Consider the following 23,967-nt stretch of genomic DNA (forward strand, 5'->3'; position numbering starts at 1 on the left):
TTCTTCTATTTTTTGTCCTGTGTGTTTTTTTAAATGATTTCATTGCCAATCAACCAATCAAACAATCAAAATAACAAATTATACAAAATATAAATAATAAATTATAACAAAAATTTATTTTCATTGACTCCCTCGAACTTTCGCTGAATTTGTATACATTCTTCTCTATCTTCTGTTTTTTCTAATAATCTGGAAATTTATTATTTTATTTGGAATTCTCGCTCATTTTTACTCCCACCCCTATACATTCCACATGCAAAACATGTGGAACGAATTGTTTAGGAAGTCGTAAGAAGATGTCAGGTCGAGCGTTTCTTCTTCATGATAGTACTATTCAATTATATATACAAAGATGAGTTTTGTTTCAATTCTCACCGTTTCTCGACAAGTTTTATCGCTTCGCAAGTTACAGAACATGGGTCCTGGATCGAAATCTCAATTCGATTCGATTCCTCGATCTCCTCTTGTAAACAGGGAATAAACTGACCTTCTGTCTGGCGAGTTCCATATTTCTTTTTGGATATAAAAGAACGCACCTCTTACAGTGATGTCTGACTTGTTATAATATATCAGATAATATTTAAACGTCAATCAAATCAAGCGAACATATCAGGGGAGCAATAAATATTCCTTAAATTCAAAGCATTAACCAAGCATCTAATTTGTTGTGTTCCATTTATTCAATTAATTAACTTCTTTCCACTTTATGGAAAAACAACCCAAAATTATAACATACTCATAATAAAGTTTAAACGTGATAAGTGTGGCAAAATGAAAAGCTTAGAAAATATCAAAAAAGAATATCCTCTTCATTGGTTGGTGTGGAATAATAATTCAGAAGAACTTAATATTGCCCTCAAATTTGATAAAGTATGTATACATTTTGAAAATCTGATTAGAGGTTTCATTATAGTTTTGGATTAAATTAAATTATCTACAAATGTTGGTAAGACAAGATCCAAGCAAAAAACGGCTACATACAACAAGATACCCTAATCTAATTAGCAAACAATTAACAAACAAGTGAACTAATAAGCATTGTTGATTCATATATGAACAGTGGCTTATTTCGTTTTTATAACTTTTGATATTAGTACACATTTACCATTTTTAAGAAATTTGGTTGGATTTGGATTAATTTTCATGTTTCTAGGTACATATAAACTCAAATTAATATTTTAATTTGTGTTACGTTCTTTACATTTTCATTGTTATTTCTACTTAACTTAATTTAAAGCAAGTTTATTCTGCAAAATTAAAAATTATCAAATAACGACGATACAAATTTAAGTAAATATCTTGCATTGTTTTTTATCTGTCCGTTTGTCGTCAGCAAGATTTAAAGGACTAAGCATAATTTTTAAGCTGCTGTGAACAGTAAAAACAGAAAAGTAGATTGATAAAACTTTAATCCTGCAAGTAAGAATTGACAAATTAACCTTGAGGAGTTTTGAACCCACTTCAATCCCCAAAATAAAAACCAAATTACTGTTTTTTGATAACAATTGGTTTGACGACCATGCGCATCTTTAAATAAATAAATGAAGTGGAATATTATAGTGGAATAATATTATAATATATTTATAATATATAATGTTAAGTGGAATATTAGAACCGAGTGCACTAACTGAGCAAAATCTAAGGATCTTTTTTTAAAGATTGAACATTTCTTTAAAAAAGGTCTGATTTATAATTTAAATATTGCCTAAACAAAGTTCCCATATGGAAAACGTATTTTTTGGAATAATTATTTTACTTAACTAAACAAAAGCCAAGTTCTTTTGACAATCAGGTCTTTGTATGTACAGCTTTAATAGAAATATGTTTACAGCATAATCTTAGACTCTACTGTGTGCAAGATCACATGTATGCACCTCAAAACGAGAGAGCTGATATGCTGAATATGTACGACAATCCTGTATATAATCAGATAAAAATACCCTACCCTGTAAATTAAACAGATTATTTGTAACAATATATTGCAATAAACCAATAAAAATGGAAAAGCATTGTCATTGGCGGTGCCACGACCAGAAAAATGTGGTCCAACTTCGACTTAACAAGATCCCGTTCGATTGTGCATCAAGACAAAAAAATCTTAACGATTGATTGTGAGCGTAATAACAGGTCATATCTGTTGCAGGAATAAAATGAGGAAAAGAAAGAAGATACTGCCCACTTGTTATATCACTGCCCAGCACAACCTTTTTCAATTATCTTGTACAACTCGAAGTCATTCTAGAAAACTGTCCTTTTCTTTATCAAATTCTTTAAATGTCAATGCAATCATAGGTTAAACTTCAGGGTATAACTACGGATCTACATTGATCTAAGACTGGCGATAGCTACATCAATCGCTAGCCTAGTCTAATCTAAGACCGTAACTTTGTTACACGTTTATTTCATTAGTTCCGAATAAATATTGCCAATATGTATTTGGACAGGTCACATACTCTGATCCAAATATTGATTAAACTTCCTTGGTAGCTGAATCGATTAAAGTTCCTGTGGTTCTTAACTAGATTAAAGCGTATACATTATAACATTAAAATTGGTCCGGAGTTCCATGTTTATTCAAAAGGATTTGCAAACTTTTCGATAAAGGCCGTAACTACCTTAAAGATACGTCTGTCGGAAAGTTGGAATAATGCATAGAAGTCAAACATGAGCTACAATCGTTTTTTTATTCATTCGATTTACTTCTTTGATGAAGCTGAAAAACTTCTTTATAAATTGAAATGTAATCTGAATAAGTTATTCTTGGAATACATTCTCTTATATCTACAATTCTATCGATAAAACACCGGTTCAACAAGTTAGCGTTATCGATATCAGATCTAATTATGTTTAATTATCTTTCAAGGTTATTAACTATTTCTTCTTTAAGAATATACTTTTGTATGTTCTCTAAACGTTTTTCTGATCGCCTGCTCTTTCACTTGTATCCAGATAATTACTACGACATACATACATGTAGAGACGCTTCCATTTTTATACAAATTCAGATAAGCTATATTTATTTGAGAAATTCTTAAATTACAGATTAAGGTTTAAATTATAGATTAAGGTTTAAATTATAGAGAGACAAATATCAAGACGCGACTACGGCCACTGCTGAATTTAAAACTGCCTTCCTTCTGTTTTTCCTGCTGCAACCGGCTGCATCTTCTTATATTAGCTAGCTGTCTCTTTTCCTTTTTTTATTTTTTTTTTTATATTTTTTCATCTTCACATACATGCTAAATGCTTCCTGATAAAGTGTGGCAGAGAAAAATGTCTGAAAATTCAGTAATTAAATAGTATTCCAACAGTTCTCTAATCGACCATTACAGTACTAACATACAACAGCTTAGAAGAAATTTGTATACATTCAATGAACTTTCACTGTTATGTACATACAAAATTATAGTTTGAACAACACGTATATAAACAAGCAACACTAGTTTTAAGTAAAATTGCTTTTTTGGAATTACTCAAAAAGTATCGTACATAACTTACTAACATAAACGACTTCAACTGCAAATTTTTAACTTCGCCCCATAAGAAGTTATTGTAATCGGTAAGATATGTTGAATTGAAAACTTTGAAATTTCTCGATGTTTCAAGATCCTTAGTTGTTTGTATACGTACGTTTGTACATAGGTCCGTACGTTCGTGCATATCTCGAGAACCGGTATAGATACCGACTTCAAATAAATTCAGTTTTACAAATAATACCACCGAAAGATGCAGAAAGGAATTAGATGGGTAATTTTTTTTGCTATAGCAATTTAAAAGGAAAATATTGGTTGACCACAAATATTTCACGAAACAATAAAGTAAGCTACTTTAATTAAATTTTATATTATATAATGTTACGAAACACAAAATAAGTATAATTGTAAAAAAAAATTTGTTTTAATACATCAAATAACTAAAACAAAACATATTTGTCGCCTCAAATACTTTTCGAACAATAAATGATATCAAGAATAATTTTATATAAAGAATATTTGTTTAAGTTGACAGGAAAATAAAAACACTAAAATTTAAATTTGAATTCAATGTCTTCTTGCTTCATGCCATAAAAATATTTTTGCTAACGTTTCTGTTATGTAAAGCCAGTGTATTCCAGCTTAAAATTACATTTGAAAATATAAATGTTAAGTTATCAGTGTGGATCGTACCCCAGCCTCTTTTTAACTATTGAGTTCACTTCGATATTTATTAAATAATAGGCTGTAATAGTGTCAAAATATTTAATTTATAGAATTTAATGATTGGGATCGACGAAGCGGTCTATGTATTTAATTTTTGTCATCAATAAACGCAATAGAAAAAATGAAAGAAAATAAACGGCATTTTTTATGGAGTACAGTAGGTAAAAAAGTTAATAAAATTAGGTATAATTACATACGTATATTATTAAATATGCTGCATGATTTAGAAGTAGTTACAAACGCCTGATGAAATTGGTAGTACCTGTGGCGTGATGTTAGTGCCCCGCCACATCGTTTTAAAGGATTATATTACCTGTTGCTCCATTTTGCATTTTTTTTATTTTGTTACTATGCTCGAAATCTTATCTCTAACCAAAACAAAGAAAATGTAAGTCAACATTTTTAAAGCCGTACTAAGGAAATCTAATATATATTTGGACTTTTAAAAGTTAGTTGTAGCATTACTTCCGAGATATTTGTATATCCATTGAGAGACACTTCTGTAAACTTTAATCCTGATTATTCTTCTCCAATCTATAAATGTGGACATGTTAGTTATTTGTCTTTTTTGTTCTGGGATTTGTACCCAAATATCTAAAAACAAATGTTTGTGTTCTTAAATTAATGAGACATATACAGTTGTAAAATAGCTAAGCATTCTAAACAAACGACTAGTAAATTAGGCCGATGAAAATTTGCGTTGATATAGTATATCCATTGAGAGATAGTTCTGTAAACTTTAATCCTGATTATTCTTCTCCAATCTATAAATGTGGACATGTTAGTTATTTTTCTTTTTTGTTCTGGGATTTGTACGCAAATATCTAAAAACAAACGTTTGCGTGCTTTAAATTAATGAGACATATACAGCTGTTAAATAGCTTACCATTCTAAAGAAACGACTTTTAAATTAGGCCGATGATTTGCGTTGATATAAAAGACCCTTAAAACTGTAAACACATGCAAATATTTAAGGGCCGGATATCACTATTTTTAAATGATTATCGGCAAGTACAGACCTTAAACCAATTAAACTTCTTTTATCGGACGTTAAATAACTGTTTCACTAAAAAATAACGAAAAATTCGTTTTATAAATTCTAACATTGAAGTCGCTACGAAGGCTTTACTCCTGGTGTACTTTAGGCAAGTTCTTGAATCCAAAGAGCGAAAATGGCTCGAAATACTGGAAGTTAAAAAACGTTAGGAGTAGTCACAATTTTGCATGTTGTTTTTAATTAGATGTCCACTACAAAAGGCTCCTTTATGCTATCAAAAGAAAAATACTACGTTTTTTTAAATGTATGTTCTATGCAGTTATGTCATGGAGTAAACTCTATAATGTTGTAAATAAAAAAATGAATTTAATAAATAACTAATGGAAGAAAATTGTTCTCAAAGTATATACAATCTGAGTTTCCAATTAGGTGTCTACAGCTGTAACTTGTTTTAAAAATACATATAAATATTCAAATAGATCAAGACGACATATATTTAGACTAAATGATCATACAAACTTATCATTCACAGCAAATAAGAAATTATTTAAAGTTTTTAAGATTGATTTTTCGTACAGACACGTTCAAGCAGAGACAAAAAATATGTGACACTATTTGTATATAAAACTTACAGCACAATTATCGAATAATTTTTTCTTACCCAAATTTTTTTTTTTTTCCTCGTACTCATAGATTAAGTATACAATATTCTCGTTCTATTATTTATCCTAGTATCTTTCTTTCCAAGGATATTCGTTAAATAAACAAATTCTATAAGATTACGTCGTTCGTAGAGCCACCTCATGTGAGTTCTATACGTTTTCACAGAATCAATACAATACAAGGTAACCCCCAATATTGTGTGTATTATATTTAGAACAATCAGTAATAAATTTTATAATAAATAGTATAAAAAACAGTTTACAAAACCATAAGTTGAAAATTAATAAGAATTTAATGAATATTGTAGAGAATGAAATTAAACGCCTACGTGTATCAAATTCAAGATTTCATAAATGCATGTTCTTACTTTATAAATTACATCTTCTTAAGTCTATTGAAATATTTAGATGTGGTTTGAAAAGTAAAATTAATTTACATATTAATTTAAAGGCCTTTAAGGGAGGTTTGCCCATAAACGGTAGCTCAAAAAAGAACAATTCATTACCTGCAATACAGACAATAATAATTGTTGAGCTTATGTACATGGGTTAAGAAAAATACTTTGATTCAATGTACAATTATTATGTTGTTGTCCCGTTCATCTCGCAAGATATTAAAACATTTTATATGTATACATATGTATATTAATTCAATATATAGGTATAATAATTCAGATTTGCCATGAACAATTTGGAAAATACTGCCATCTACTATATTCTGTTTGTGAAATCTCTTGGGCAGAAATAAGCAATTCTATTGTATGATTTTCAGAATTTTGTTGGTAAAAAGTACTCAATAAATGGATGTATACCTACATAAAGTAAAACAGGAAAAACTGTCTTCGTTATACAAAAAAAAGCTATTTTATTGCTATGGTCTTATGTAAAATTTTTAGAACTCGCTTATTTCAGGTTTCTGCAAAAGTCTGAAATTTTTGTTCTAATTTTAGAATTTTTATGTATGTACGTACATATGAACGTTTAAAATCATTACAAGATTGAAGATAAATGTCTATTTTGTAAGACTATCAAGCCGATTTTTTGACGAATGTCTTAAAACTATGAACAAGTCTATATATGTATGTATGTAGTCGTTGTGTATGAATACAACTAAATTTTATGAACTTTATGAGAAAGCTCTGGATCTGCCATTGGTTCTGTTATTGTTTATAAGTATATTATTATATCAAATATGTAAGTTTCCTAAGAAATTTCGAGTGATTTTCTTAGCTCTTCAGCATGTTTCAGTTTTTGTATAAACGATTAGTGGTTTGTGGATCCTTCGGGTGGAATCATTGAATATCTCGAGTAGTCCCTAAAAATGTACATATGTATATTAAATTGTTTTTCATTGTAAACACTTATGTATCATTGATTTTAATATTTACAATTTTATTTTGTTTTCATCAAAGTTATGTCCTAAGAATTAAATTTCCACTTGAAGAGAATTAACCTACAATTACATCTACCCCAATGCAATTTGACATCTCAGTTATTGTAACACATACAAATACCGTCCCAATTATTAAGTGAAAAGCACTCGATAATTATAATGTGAATACGATCTGTCAAAACAAACGATAATTTTTTTAAAATGTTTAATTTTTAAATTTAAAAATGCCATTATTTAATAATAAATTGGTTTCTAATTCTTTTCCAGAACGACAAAGAAAAACTCGATCCTAGAGGTCGAACGCCATTAATGTTAGCCGTTAAGTTATCATCATTGTCTTGCGTAAAATGTCTATTATCTGCCAAATGTAATGCTAACTTTGAAAGCAAAGGTTGGTCAGGTAAGAAGTTATAATGAAATTCTTATTTGTTTTCATGACTAGACATCTCTTATTTATAGTTGTGCAGGAAGCTGTTTGTTGTGGTGACGAGGAAATTCTTACTGCAATCCTTGAAGTACGTGATCTGCAACGACACATGCAGAGAGTCACACATGTGCCTAAGCTGTTACAGCATCTGCTTGATGCTCCAGATTTTTATATCGAAATGAAATGGGAATTTACGTCATGGGGTAAGAAGTTCATAACACGTTAGTAGTCGATTTACTTAGCTCATAAGGATAGATTTTTAGAGCGATACTATTGCTCAACTTGAAGCAAATTCTGAAGTTGGTTCCAAGCCAAGAGTTGAACCGCAAATTGTAATTCCATTTTATTTACTAATTAATAACCTAAATTTTGTAAACTTTAGACTTTAAAAATATCTCTAGGATATTTTTGAAAATAAAAAAAAATGTGTCATTTTTAAAATTTTAAACGTTGAACTTCGCCTTTCTAAGTATTTCAGCATCTTGGATCTCCAAATTGTTCCCCTTGAGTTTTTTTTTATTTTAAATTATCTGATCTAATACTTTTGTTCTATACGGAGCCTTTTGAATGGGTTTGATCGGACCAGTACGCATTTAACGACATAACCAATTAAACTTACAATATTTTAACATTACTCCGGTGCTTTTAAATTTGGTCATTTTTTTGTATGTTCTATTTAAGTATGGCTACAATGTTTTTTTTAGTAAAGGATGCTTGAATCTTAAATAACAACTCCATTACTTAGGCTCTGATTTGTTTATACTAATTAAAAAACATTACTACCGTAAAAAAAATCAACACCATCATTCCTTTATTAACGTTTCTTAGGCTTTTTTTGTTCATACTAATTAAAATTCTATCGCGATCGTATCATATCGGCACCCTTGTTGGAGTATCGTGCTGGTTTTGTTTGCAAAAAATGGCGGGAACAAAGTTCCAGCATTCCTGAATCTTGGATGAAAGAAATACGATTACATAATTTAAACGGGAAGCGAAAGCTCCCCCTTATTGTTACGCGGCGCTTTTCTTAGAATCCGACAGGATTGGTAAGCACTGCTACATTCTGTTGTGCCGAACTATAAGCATACCACGATTTTCTTTTGCCAAAAATATTTATATAGTATAGTTTGCGTCTCAATGATGTACTCAAAAGAGTCTTGTTTACCATGAGTTCATAGTGGCTTTTTCAATCGCCTTGATACATTTGTAAACTAGTGCTATTTCCAGATATTGAATCTCCATTTTATGCCCTTGTGGACGTCAGGATATGGTATTTTCTACATTCACAATATTAAGAGCACCAAAACAAATGTAGAAATACTGAACTAAGAAAGGAAATATGAACAAAAGTCATATAATGGAGTTTTTCGTATATAAAATTTAATAATAAGAAATGTTATGACTTATATTTTATATTTAGTGTGTGATTTACAGTTTTTGATGATCAATAAATTGATCTTGTTTTAATATTTTTAGTTCCTTTAATGTCAAAGCTCTGTCCAAGTGATACATATAAAGTTTATAAAAGAGGTGCTAATGTCCGCATCGATACAACACTTTTGGGATTCGATAATTCAACATGGCAACGAGGGAATCGTTCATATATTTTCAAAGGCTTAAGTAAGTGTGAACTTTTAATTTAACAATTTGAACTTATAAAAAGTGTTCTCTTAAATTAGAAGAAACAGCAACAATGATAGAAATTGACCACGATACACACGAAGTTCTCGTAGAGCAGTTAAATAGTGATGTCGGTGATATTGCTGGTATACCACCACCAATAGGAGCAGTTCGCGCGCGCCTTAATGCTCCTGTAATGACCAATAACATTGATATGGACAAGATAAGTTTTGAAAGAAACAAATCTGGTATTTGGGGTTGGCGTAGTGAAAAAACAGAAAGTGTTAACGGCTACAACTGCAAAGTTTATGGAGCAAGTAATGTAGAATTTATTACAAAAACCCGAATGGACCATCTTAATGAAGAACAAATCAGAGTAACATTTTAATCAATCAATACAGTTGAAACGTATGCAAATATTTTAGTTTTTGGTTTGCAGAGTAAAACATCACGAACACCGCTGCATAGTTTCCTTGGCTTAGCAGAAGATGAGTATATTTCTAGTCAAGATTTGGTAAGCTGTCGCGATGGGGTGAGCCAGAAATAAAATATTTTATATGAATTGGAATAGTAACGACCGAAGTATCCTTTCATGGCGCCATTCTTTATTAATTTAAAACTTCTGAATGACTTGTGGAATTTAATGTGAGAGGTTAAGAATTAACCAAAATTTAACTAACAAGGCAAAAATAGGATGTCAGGAATAACAACATTTTCGAAAATTAAATATGTACCTAATTTTTCAAATCATTTACAAATTAGAAAAATATTTTTAATGATGCCCTTGACAGTTAAATACATTTTTAAGAATAAATACAGATGGAAAGGGAGTGTTTTAATTAGGTAGAACAATTTTAGAAATGAAATGGGAAAATTAAATAGTTTTTTTTTTAAGTATATTAAATACAAAATCATGTGAAAGTCATGCATTTTAGAATGCATTCGATCTTATGTGATCTTAGCAAATATCAATAATTCAAAAATAACTAGGTCATATTGGATTTAAAGAAATGTGAAAATTAATATTCTATTTAAATTTGCACGCTATTAAGGTAACCTTTTATTTTCTTAAAAAATTTATTTCATTTCCCTTGAAGTTTTATAAATGTATATTTGATTAAATACAAACAAATTTCAATGAACTTACAAGAGGAATGATTTTAAAACATTTTTTGTTAAATTATGCATTTTAAAACAAATCTTGGTGCATACCTAATAGAGATTAATACGAGTTGAGAAATGATCAAGAGCAAAACAAGCACACGCCATAAAATACTACATTACAAAGATAGGAGACTTTCATACGCACCCTCCAAAACCGGTTTGCTTTCATTAATGTTTTTGTAACTTTGACATTGCCCATGATTGTATGTATGTGCAGTCCAACCAAAAATACAATGTGGAGAGCTAGCCCCATTTGACAAGGCAAGTGTCACTCTTTTAATATCAAATCTTACTCTCATAAATTTATAGTTTTTTGTTTCATAATTTAAGTTTGCATTCATACAGAAATTTAAAATATTGCATTTTAAAATAAAAATGTTTGATTTAGTCAATTTTGACTTAAAGTATTTTGTACATACAGAATTTTGTTACACAGTATGAATACAGTATTTCGTAACTACGTATATGCCTACCAGGTACCTAACTACATCCTTTCACTTAGGATATACTCCTTCGTCACTCTGTCTTTTGAGATTGTATTTCTTCCATGACACATAAATTCCACAATAACGTACATACTTGTTCCATGCTACTGCTATTCCGATTGATATAAAACGTAACAGTATCTGTTATCAAATTTAAACTTTATTTATAATCATTAAAGGTGCCATCACTTATAGAATCTCATCCAGAAAATGGCGGAGAGGAGGAGACACCAAGTACAAGTTCAGGTAGCACTACACCAAGACAAATTATAACACCTGAAGAGTACTTTTCCGAAATTGATTTAAATGGAAGAGATATTGGTAGACCAAAGAAAATAAGTACCAAAGTAAGGTATTTTGACCATAACAGCTTGGTTCTAGCAAATAAGTGAAATAAAATTGAAAAACAATTGAATTTGGTATTTAATCTTGGTTTTACAGACTTATTTTTGACTAAATACTCTTATGCAAGTAAGAAAAAAAGCATTCCATAACTTTATTTAACATATTACTAATGTATCTCAAGTTTTTTGGGGTAGTTGTATCAATTCTGTACAAAATGTATTACAGGTCTTATACCACTTCTTTAAAAAATAACCATAACCCAAATTTTTTATTAGACGGCTACGTGGCGTACCAAACTTATGTTGGTATCTTCACGTGTTGATTAGAGGCTCAACTCATCGCCATTATTAGAGAGACTTTTTGAAAGACGGCACCAAATGAACCGGTTTGTTGAGCCAATAATGACGATGAGTTGGAAATTTCAAATAAAACGTTGGGTAAAATTTTGGAATACAGTTTTCTTATTTGCATCAGAATAGTATGACAAAAAAGCCTGAAAAATCATTGTATAGATAAAATTTAAAATAGAGTTATACTTATGATTGAAATTGTTTTAATGTTGGACATTTTGATCTATTTGAAATGAAATAATAGGTTAATGGAGTACTAATGCCCTGCGACTAAATGATCTTTTTTTTGCAGCCTGAGGGAGAATACTTATTTGCAATACACCGAAAAATGCTAGTAGATTTACACATCGGTATAGAGAGTTTGGCTCTGGACCCAAATACTACTGCACCGGTTCTCTCAAATTTAGTTAACATTACCTTTCCTTGTTTGGAACGTTTTACAGTTTTTTCTCTAATTTAAATTTTATATCATCATTAACTACAGCAAACGCTTCTTAGAACGCGCATAAGCGCATAAGGCGGTTTCCTAACAGTCTAGCGGAAGGAGTCATAAAGTTTATTGACGGTTGTGTTTCGTCAGGAATATGCACCCAACTGTCGAACCATTGAAATAACACATGAATCTTGAGTCTTGTTTAAGCTTAATGAAACCAATTAGATCTCCTTACGAAGCGTAAGGAACTATTTGTGCTTAAACCATTGTCCACTTATTTAAGATTGATTGCTCGCAAATGAATACCTATCATTCTGAATGTAATCCTGCAAGGCCAATTCGGTTCAATTTTAATGGACCATTGTTGTAGTCAACATTAATATTGAATTTAATGTATCTGAGGAGATTTGTAAAGTAAAAATTTTAGGTACTTTATAATTAGTAATAATATAGGAGATCGGCACTCTCATTTCTATGATCCTCGAATGTCCAACATAACATAATTTCCATACAAGGACATCACCTAAACACTTTAAATTGATAGAGACAAAATTTAAATTTGAATCGATAAAACTAAATAAAAAAGGCCGAATTTAATGTTCGATAAATTTCTATTTCATTTCTAGGGAAAGTAAAATGTAGAACCAAGCTGTAAAATACGTTCTTATTCGAAGTTTATGGTTGTTTATTGAAATTATAGATTCAAAGATTTAAGGCAAATCTCTGGCTCAGTGAAGAATATCCGATTCGGTTGCAAGAACAAGTTTTACCTATTTTAGATTTAATGTCTACAATGGCTAGTCCACATGTGTCAAAATTAAAAGACTTTATTACTATGCAACTGCCGTCTGGGTTTCCAGTGAAAATTGAAATTCCACTATTTCACGTACTAAATGCATGCATAACATTTGGTAATGTGTTTGCTTTGACATCTCCAATCGAGCACGTCCAAACGATAAATGAAGATGATCGATTAACGTGTATTGTCGATGATCGATGCTTTGATATACCTGTTCATTATACTAATAGAGGCAAGCTTAACAAAATAATGCATTTATTTTTATTTATTAATTATTTTTATTTCATAGATACAAATGTTCGACGTCAAATAACCATAGATGAAGACGATCTCTTACAATATGCTATTGAGCAAAGCTTAGTAGAAAGCACAGAGAAAGAGACTGATAAAGTGGATATATGGGAAGCACTTCGTGGTCAGAGTGGATCATCAAATTCTTCGCTAATACAAGATGAAGAAGCTCAGTTGCAAAGGTATTTTGAGAATGTTTCTAATTGCGATTCTTGTTCAAAGTTAAAATAACTCCTTTATAATTAAAATAATAATACTCGTAATGAAGTATGTATATTAAAATACATATTATATTCGTTTTGGTTGGTTTTATAAGTTGTGTAAATTAAAAAAAGGAAACGGAAATTAATTTAAAAAAACACAGTTTACTTAGATAAGTGTTGCACGTTTAAAACTTGATGGAATTCTGAATTCACTAATGTTTCTTAGGTCTTAGGTTTTAGGTGAGACTTTGTTTTTAACATTTTTTGCTGTTAACATAACCTATCTAATTATTATTTTTTTTTTGAGAAAAAAGGTTTAATTGCGCATTTATTTTTGTCTAAAAATGTATTTTTCTATTTTCCGGATGGAAATCTGATACTTTTATGTTAAAAATTAAAAAGTAACGTTCCACTGATTTCTGTTTCAATTTCAAACAATTCCAGTGAAATATTCAGCTCTTAGGGGCCGGTTAAAGCTATCAGCAAATTTTTAGACAGGCGAAATTTTGAAATGTTTTACTGATAAGTAAATTTACAATCCGTAAATTTACGCCATTAAATTAACTGTCACTTTCGATCATAATATCGAGCTTTGCGCCAATTTTTGCATTTTTGCTTTTATCAGTAATATTTGTAATGATGTGATGGAAACAGTACAAAATTGGAACACTAACAGTGAAACGAAATGGAATTTTGTTTGGCTGTTGGCAGTCAGCTGTTCAGTAAAATGAAATTTTATCGTTAAAAAAATTGAAATGGATTTATAAATTAAATAAAACTTTAAATGCATTTTTTCTTTTGAAAAAAAAAAAATACTTGAATATAGGGTTCATCTTATTGCATCAATCTTGTGCTGGAAATAAATCTGTAACATGTTGAAAAACTAAAAACAAACAATTTACTGATGGATTTTACTGATAGCTAAATATAACCGGCCCCTTAGTTGATATGACGGAATTGACTTGATAGTTAAGGAGCTTTTTCTTGACTAACTTTCCAATCAAGTTGCGTTAGTTGGAAGACATTTGTTTGACAATTGGCCAATCAGATTATAGAAACTTTACTTATTTTTAAGTCATTGGTTGTTATCATTGGAAATATTTTGACAGGTTGGTTATAGCTTTCATGGAAAATGTCTGTCATTGATCGCAAATTTCCTAAATTGAACCCAGAATTTCTTAATTAAAATCATGCATTGGTTGGAGTTGATCAATGAAAAGAAAACTGACAGACAAAGAAAATTGAATTTTTTACCAAACCTCATGTTTTTAACCACTTTAGCACAACTTCGAGACACGGAGTCAATTAAATTGCTTATATGCTGTCTGTGATATTAAATTTAATTTGATCAAACAGATGGTTTATATTTGTGCAATTAGTCCTTACAATTCGACAATATTCAATTTCCCATAGATTTTCTTTGGGATTCAGATCTTGGCACTGTGCTGGCCCCTATTACACGTCAATCCGGTTTTTTTTGAAGAAGTGGTTTCAAAACCGCATTAAGTGTGTGCTTTGGGTCGTTATACTGCTGAAATATCAATTTAAACTTGTCTTTATGGTGTAGCAGCATTATATTTTGCAAAATGTCGCGGTGAATAAAACGATCCACTGTACCAACTATTTGGTGAATCGGTCCCAGTGCATGTCCTGAAAACATCCCTACACCATTACTTTAACTCCTCCGTGCTTTAAAGTAGCTTTAGTGTAAAGAAGAAGAAGAATGTCTCTGGCTAGACCAGCCAGACCGCAAACACGACGGAATCTATCGAAACCATTGAAATTGAATTTGGTCGCGTCGAAAAAGATTACGTTCCTACTTTTTCTAGCGGTCCAGTTAATGTGGGCATTAACAAATTTTAATTTCGCAAGCTTGTTCTAGGTGGAAATAAAAGGCTTTTTTACAGTCTTAAAAGATTTTAGTCCACCATCAACAGCTCGTATCCGAATAGTTTTCGCACTTACGTTCAGATCGAACTGGATTCGTATTTCTCACGATTATATAAAAGGGTGTTTTTTCAATCGATTTTATTATTGCAGAATCCTCTCGTTTTGTTGTTTTTCTTGCTTTGCCACCTCGATGAACAGTTTGGAATGACTTTTTGCATTTGTAAAATTGTATTCATCGGTAAATCACTGATTTTGGAATGGAATATTTGTCCGATATTTTAATTTGACTCATTTCTGTATATTCTTTTATATTTTTTTTATTTCGTTAGAGTATTTTTTTCCGGCCATTTAACAAAAGTTAGCTAAGAACACTGATTAACTTGCCCGTGAACTGAATAATACCTAATAAATATATTCAACTGCACTTGTTTGCCAACACCTTTAATATAAGCTAAAGATTTTCTAGTTAACGGACTAACTTTTCTCTATTATTAAGAATAATAGAGGTAGTAATAAAAAGTTGCTTTTTTTATTTAATAAAGGTTCTTGGAAACTATTTTCTCTTGTGCTCTATTTAGAAGTACATACATAATGTATTACTAACATGACTAGTTAAAGCTATTAGTTTTTGAATGACATAAAGATGAAAGTAGTTTTTGTTGCTAATGTTTTTGCCAACACTGTGTGTATGACTTATTATTCCAGTTTAAAAACAAGAACAGTAAACTTCAATTTAAAAGTAATTAATTTTAATTTTGTATACATTCATTTTAGCGTTCTAAACATAGTCTAAAACATGTAAACAAATTTCGTATCTGAGTCGTAAGTTATGCACAACCAATGAATCTGCGTAAGCCGCAGTTTTGTGATTATCAAAGTTTAGTTTCAAAAAAAAATTAGCAAGGTTGAGAAATGTTTTAGGATTAAATTTATAGTGACAAATTGTATATTTAAATAGACGAATAGATAAATTGTTTTTACTAATAATTTTAACAAAAATCTTAAAAAAGCCTTTTTCAATAAGAGCGGGCAGATGTTGGAGTGGAATAAAACAAACTGTGTCTGAGGTATTAACAAAATTAAGTGTGCAAATGCCCAATGCCCGCCTTGGCTTCTTACCGTCCAGATCCGGCTGAATTTGAGCGATGCCCTGTGTTACGTTCACCTTTAGGGCATCGGTCGATTTTGATTTATTTGCATAGACCTAATGCGGTAAAATCGCATGACCTTGGTGGCCAATTCACATCACCCTTTCGAGATATAACCTTACCTCAAATCGTTTATGCAAATGTCAATCTTGCCGTTTGCTACGTGACACGTAGCGCCGTCCTGCTGGAACCACTTGTCGCTTAGGTCCGTATGGGTCAATTTGGGCCATAAGAAATTAGTTACCATCGTTATGTAGTGCTCGCTGTTGACGGTGACCTCCTGACTAAAGTCAGTTTAAAAAAGTACGGCCCAATTACACCGCCGCGCCGGCCAAAAATCTACTCCAAACGGTAACTTTTTACTGATTGTTTACTGAACCGGTCGTCTCAAATTAAATTTGGCCACCAAATGTTGAATCGTCAACTGTGAAGGGCCACCACAACGTTTGCGTGCCAATTTAAAAACCCTTTAGTATGTCTTTGGCCTTCTACCAGAATGACAACAATCAAAAGTTTAAAATTTAATATATAGATACATGTATAACAGTTGTATACATTATATAAGCGTACGTGAGCTATCTATTAATATTATTTACTTATATTAAAATAATTTGAAACAAGGATTCACAAATCCTCGTTGATAGTATGCTTCTTCCAAATACAGAACTTCTAGTTTCACTTATGCCGTTCATATAAAGTGAATGAAATCTTCCCGTTATTTTAAATTGCACAGACTGAATTCAAGGGCTTGATCCGGTCTATAGGAAGTAAAATTTAAATTGATCATTTCACTTCTAAGCTTGACCATCATATAAATTAGTAAAAGCCCGTGTGCTATAACCGTTTTCCAGTACACTTCCAAATTTCAGTGAAATTCCAAGACCATACAATTTATAGAAAAAGCCATAACTAACAGTTTTAAACCTTGCTACAAGAAGCTTTCTTTTACGCTTTTCAGAAGGAAAATGTTGTCTATCATTGAATAGTCATTTCGAAGCCTGATTGAAACTCGAAGCAAGTTATTTAAAGCAATCAAAGTTGTAAGACGGTTATAAAGGGCCATCGTACAAATTTTATACGAGGCAACGAGATTGCCGGATAATTTGCTAGATGCAATAATGATCCTTTTCTATAAATTTGCCAAATAACTGCACCGCGAAACTCATCAGAGTTGCGCACCATAGGCTTTCCTTGGTTTACATGCATTAGGCATGTATGTATGCTTTTGTAGGTTAAGAAACATTTTTTTATTCTGAAGTGAATAATTTCAAGATTTTGGTTCCGTAGAAATAATTAATTTTATTTGTTAGTAGATTGAAAGGAATATAAAGTTTGTATTCTTTTAAGTCAGAAGGTATTTGTAAGTTGAAACATAAATAGGCTTATTCACATTTTTGATTAATACCTACAATATTATCCAAGTCTTTTACATAAGGTAGCTATGACACATTTTGAGCTTCAATTTAAAGTGCGTATTTGTATCTAACTACATAATACTTATTATGAGTTAGGACATAAGTTACGCCTCGAAATAAAAAAAAAAATCTTACTGAGATCACAACCAGAACATTCCCATATGGGTTATTTTCTACAGTAAAACAGGTAATAAATTACACAATTAATAACAATAATATTATTCGGCACAACCTACAAGGACTTCAGTTAATTGAATATTGTTGTATGTTGTGAGGTTTTGAGTTTAACTTGAATATAAATATACTTATTATAAATATAATAGTTAAATTAGAGTTTGAAGTTTAATTGAAGTTAATATTTTGAAAACGTCCTTAATGTTTTGTTCAGTAGGGCCGGTTAAAAGCTTTAACAGAGTGCTTGTTGTATTTTGTTGTATGGCAGTGACCGCTTTTTGAGTCATTTGATATATTCTTTCCAATGTTTTTTTTTTTTTTTTTTGAGATCACAGGCTGTGTGCAAAAGGTTTTTTTTTAATCTTTTTTATTTAAAAATGTTACTTTTGCCGTTTTGTCTGCTATCTCATTTCTAGGTATGCCGGCATGTCCAGGCACCCAGATAATGGTAAGATTTGTGTTTAATATTATTTTATCCCTCAATTGATCGATTATTTCACTTTTGATATTTATTTTTTTTACCGTTCCCGTGTTCGAGGAAGTTTCATTCTGTTCTTTTAAGATTTCTTACCACTTTCATAAAAAATTTCCTGTACGTCTCATTACTTGTTGTTATTTTAAGGAATTTTTGAAGGTCTGTGTTTATAGAGTCAACTTTTAATTCCCATGGTGGAAATATTGAAGACTTAGCTGTGTTCGTTTGATCTGAAATATTCCATTTTGTTGAAAGGTTTATGGCATTGCGCAGTGAGGATGAATATTTTTGTTGTCTAGTTCTACGTAGAATTGTCTGTATCAGTGGTTGGATAGGTGATTTTTTGCTGGAGTTTATTTTGAGAAGAATGGAGGCAGTTTGGAATGCTATCCGATCGAAAATTGATGGACGTCCGGCGTCTGCTAATACATATTTAATGATATGTGGCGCTGTAGTATTATGGTGTGATTAGCTGAAATGATGATTTTGAGCATTTGCCGTACTTAAGGGTAAATTACTACCCTTAGAAAGAAGGTTTAAAAGTAGAATTTGGTGCACATTGGTTTTAAATTCCTGAATATTGCAATGACAATGAAATAGTGTGGCAAGGCATTCCACATAGTAGTACGGCTAAGAAACGATTCCCTGTACTTGACAGTACGACCGAAGTTGAGCTCGAGAGTACACTGATGAGTCCGAGTATTTCGGTTGAACTGCTAACCATTAAAATAAAGTTAAAGAAGGGTTCAAACGAAGTAAAGGAATTTATGATGATATTATCACCAATCAATTTAAATGCTCTACTTTCAAAACTTTCGAAAAGGCTTAAGTAAGTCGCAGGAGCAACAGCCCAGAAATGGGAGTTATAGTCAAGCTTTGGACGTATATAAGTCTTGTAGATAACAGCCAGATCAAAAGTGGTGAACAATTTCTTGCATCGCCTAAGGAAACCCAAACAGCTTGCAGAATTTTTACTGACACACATACCGAGAATATCGAGATGTTCATTGATGCAAGTGCCATCTATATATCTGTCTTTAACGATACAAGACATTATTGGGTTTTCGAAGCGTTTTCTTATTCCCTATTGTACAATGCTGTTTAGGTCGGAATTTAATGAGCTTATCATATTTTGTCCCCAGTGGAAAGTTGTTGGGGGCAGAAAACGAGAGAGGGGGGAGAGAATTCCCGAGTAAAAACATCATAATTTCGAAGCTCCAACAAGCCTCGGATATGGACGGATTCACTGTTGACAACCCACGCATACGAAATAAGGACAACGAACTTCGGATATGTACGTGGAATGTTAGGTCCCTTAACAGACCACGTGCAGCCGAACAATTAGCGGAAGCCCTAAACTGCTGCAAGGCAGATATTACAGCCATCCAAGAAGTGCGATGGGATGGACCGGGCAAACGCAAACTAAAAGACTGCGATATCTACTACGGCGACTGCTACCGAGAACAAAGACAGCGTCTATTTGTGTGTGGATTTGTTGTTGGAACTAGGCTCATGCAAAAAGTCTTGAATTTCAACAGTGTGAGCGAGCGCATCACGACAATCCGCATCAAGGCTAAATTCGCCAACATAAGCCTAATATGCGCGCATGCCCCAACAGAGGAGAAAGATGAAGACACCAAAGACATATTCTTCGAGCTCTTGGACAAGACATATGAGCAGTGCCCTGGCTATGACATTAAAATTGTCTTAAGAGATTTTAATGCCAAGCTAGGAAGAGAAGACATCTTTGGTGGCATAATCGGGAGATACAGCCTGCACGACACTACCTCCGACAACGGGTTCAGGCTGCTCGATTTCGCTGCGGGGCGAGACGTTCTGGTAGCTAGTACGCAGTTCACGCATCTCAATATCCACAAGGGGACATGGAAATCTCCTGATCAATCAACCGTCAACCAGATTGACAACATTGCGATCGACACAAGACACTTCTCCAGTATCCAGGATATCCGAACATTCCGGGAGGCCAACATTGACTCGGACCACTACCTCGTTGTAGCCAAGGTACGGCTACGGATATCCCGATCCAAGCCAAAACATGGAAGTACTGTGAGAAGATTCGACGTTAGACGGCTACAATCGCAAGAGACTGCCATGTCCTTTTCCGATGGAGTCTCTAATAACCTCTTAAGGACTCCTTTGCTTCCTGCATTAAGCATTGAAAACCAGTGGCAACATTGCCTTGCAGCCATCAGAGATGCCGCCTCTGAAGTGCTAGGTATCACACGGCCACAACAGCGAAACCCCTGGTTTCATGACGAATGCCGGCAAGCGCACGCAGCGAAACAAGAGGCATACAAAACGGCGCTGCACAAAAGGACTAGAGCTGCTCGCGAGCTCTACGAGCAGAAGAGGAGAGAGGAACACCGGCTTCTTAGACGGAAAAAAGAGAGCATGAGAAGCGCGCGATCGAGGAGATAGATGGATGTCACAACAGGAATGAGGTTCGTAAATTTTACCAAAAGGTAAAAAAAAACTCCCAAGGGTACCAGCCACGAACCGAAGCCTGTAAAGACGATCAGCGGAACATCGTAGTAGAACCGCAGTGGATGCTGAGAATATGGAAAGATCACCTCTCCAAATTATATAACGGAGATGACGAACCGAATTCCGCTGTAAGGGAGACAGAACCACTCAACCTCGGCGACGCAGATCAACAATTGCGCCTACCCGAAGTGAAGATAGCTATATCTAAACTTAAGTCAAACAAAGCTGCTGGAGCTGACGGCATCGCTGCCGAACTATTCAAAGCAGCAGGCGATAACTTGGTAGGGAGCATGCACCAACTCATCTGCAAAATATGGTCGGAAGAAAGCATGCCCGATGAGTGGAATCTCAGCATAGTGTGCCCGATATTGGAAAAAAAACAGGAGCTTCAAATCTATACCCACCATCTCTTTATCGATTTCAAAGCCGCGTATGACAGCATCTATAGAGAAGAGCTCTACCGAGCAATGTCTAGTTTTGGCATCCCTGTCAAACTTATCCGTTTATGCAGAATGACGATGGAGAATGCACGCTGCTCTATCAAGGTCGGAAAAGATCTTACCGATGCATTTGATGTCAAAAAAGATTTTAGACAATGCGATGCACTGTCATGCGACTTCTTCAACATCGTTCTGGAAAGAATTGTGCAAAACTCAACCGTCAGCACTAGAGGCACAAACTTCCAAAGGTCCATCCAATTACTCGGATACGTAGATGATATTGACATAATTGGAAGATCAAAGCGTGATGTCAGTGGAGCGTTTTTGAGCATTGCGACGGAAGCGAAGAAGATGGGTTTAGTGGTCAATGAGGGCAAGACCAAGTATATGCTGTCATCAAAAAAGGACACTGAACGACGACGTCTTGGACAAAACGTCACCATGGACAGCTATAACTTTGAGGTAGTTAAGGACTTTGTCTACCTAGGCACCGCTATTAATGTAGACAACGACACCAGCGCTTAAATCAAACGAAGAATAACTCTTGCAAATCGCTGCTTCTTTGGACTTAGAAGGCAATTGAGAAGTAAAGTCCTCTCTCGAGCATGTAAAATCACCATCTATAAGACACTCATCATCCCGGTTCTCATTTATGGCGCTGAGGCCTGGACCCTGTCAAAGAAAAATGAGAGCGTCTTAGGATGCTTCGAGAGAAAAATTCTTCGGGTGATTTTTGGTCCCGTACGAATAGATGGAGAATGGAGGAGAAGATATAACGACGAACTGTACGGGCTGTACAGCGACACTGACCTAGTTAGCAGAATTTAAGTCCAACGGCTTAGATGGCTAGGTCATGTAGAGCGGATGGACATCAACGCTCCAGCCCGGAAGATCTTCGAATCCAATCCCGAGGGACGGCGCAGTAGAGGAAGACCGCGACTCAGGTGGCGCACCCAGGTGGGAGAGGACCTCAACCAACTTGGCGTGCGAAACTGGAGACAGCTAGCTAGGGACCGAGCTGGCTGGAGACGCTTGTTGCTTGAGGCCCAGGTCCGCCCCGGTCTGTAGCGCCACCTTAAGTGAGTAAGTAAGTAATCTTATTTTGTCGTTGCAGTACCGAATCCGAAGAAGAGGGATGTGAGTCTAAAAAAGAATATGAAAATTTAAGAGCACTATCTTCAGCTAAACAATGTACTGTAATAAAAATGAGATAGAGTGTTGGAGAACAGAGCCCTGGGGCACTCCAGCACTTATTTTGTGGTTTTCAGACTTGAACCCATCCAATACTACTTGTATTGAACAATCCGAAAAATAATTATTAATTCAATGAAGGAGGGATTCATGAAAACCGAAAGCACTTATAGAGCCTGATGCCGAACCCTATCAAATGCTTTTGAAATATCAAGTGCAATAATCTTACTTTCCAGAGCGATGTAAAGATTTGCTCCACTGTTCGGTGAGATGAATCATGATATAACCAGTGGACCTATTGCTAGGAAAGCCGTACTGAAAGTCATTAAGAAACTTTCGATCTGCAAGATATTTCTTGATCTGATAATTAACCAACGTTTCCATGACCTTGGAAAGAAGGGACGTAAGTGCAATGGGTCGGTAATTAGAGTGTGAGGAAAATTTGCCTTTTTTGGGATGGGTTGAACAAATGCAGTTTTCTATCCGCTCGGAACGAAAAAAGTGCGAAAAAAGATTGGTCCCATAGAATCCCTAACTCGCTCAAGAACAGGAGTCATAATACTCACTGGCAGTGTAGAATTGTTGGCGAACTGCCAAGCAAAGACATTAACTTTCTCTAAAGAGCAACAAAAGAAGTGTTTTAATAAATATGATTTAAAATCATGAAAATAATATTTTTATTTTTAAAATCATTAAATGAAAATAAAAATAAAAATAAAAATGAACCAGCATAGTGTTCAAATATGCGTTTCGCCCCGGTGCAATGGTTGGGCTCATCAGAAGATGACCATTGCACTTTGTCTTGACACATATTTTCTCGAATAAATCGAGATTCCATATAATATGAGCTACATAGAGCTACTGCGAATTATATGGTTGCTACAAGTCTTCAGAGAAGATAAATTGTAGCTGTTTTTATTTCCTTGCTAAGGGATTTAAGAAGATGAAATGTTAACAGTCAAACTGTTTGTTCCTGAACACCAATTATTTTAATAAATATGATTTAAAATCATGAAAATAATATTTTTATTTTTAAAATCATTAAATGAAAATAAATCAAATATTTGAACACTATGCTGGTTCATTTTTATTTTTATTTTCATTTAATGATTTTAAAAATATTATTTTCATGATTTTAAATCATATTTATTAAAATAATTGGTGTTCAGGAACAAACAGTTCGACTGTTAACATTTCATCTTCTTAAAAGAAGTGTCATTGACAACGAGCGCAGGAACCGAAGAAGAGGAAGAATTCCTCATGTTTTTTACAAATGACCAAAAATTTGCACTGCCTTTGGGACATTGCAGTAATTTTGGGTATTGTACAAATTTGGTCCGTTGAATATGTGCGTTGCAGGC

General features: G+C 33.2%; 1 protein-coding gene across 2 annotated transcripts in view; it reads left to right on the top strand.

Annotated features, from left to right (window-relative positions):
* Positions 1–567: 567 nt before the first annotated feature.
* The window catches only part of LOC129948952 (ankyrin repeat domain-containing protein 13D), a 37,805-nt gene continuing 14,405 nt past the window's right edge, over positions 568–23,967 (top strand). Inside the window, exons 1-9 of one of the 2 annotated variants that reach the window (XM_056060107.1) lie at positions 568–870; positions 7,519–7,651; positions 7,711–7,881; positions 9,155–9,298; positions 9,361–9,674; positions 9,738–9,830; positions 11,127–11,294; positions 12,776–13,106; positions 13,164–13,347. In XM_056060107.1, the coding sequence (XP_055916082.1) occupies positions 772–870; positions 7,519–7,651; positions 7,711–7,881; positions 9,155–9,298; positions 9,361–9,674; positions 9,738–9,830; positions 11,127–11,294; positions 12,776–13,106; positions 13,164–13,347 (1,637 nt within the window). In that variant the 5' untranslated portion in view covers positions 568–771. Of the gene's footprint in view, positions 871–7,518; positions 7,652–7,710; positions 7,882–9,154; positions 9,299–9,357; positions 9,675–9,737; positions 9,831–11,126; positions 11,295–12,775; positions 13,107–13,163; positions 13,348–23,967 lie in introns of both variants that reach the window. The other variant, XM_056060106.1, reaches the window with a different exon arrangement.

This window comes from Eupeodes corollae, chromosome 3, assembly GCF_945859685.1.
Source record: "Eupeodes corollae chromosome 3, idEupCoro1.1, whole genome shotgun sequence".
Taxonomy (NCBI): Eukaryota; Metazoa; Arthropoda; class Insecta; order Diptera; family Syrphidae; genus Eupeodes; species Eupeodes corollae.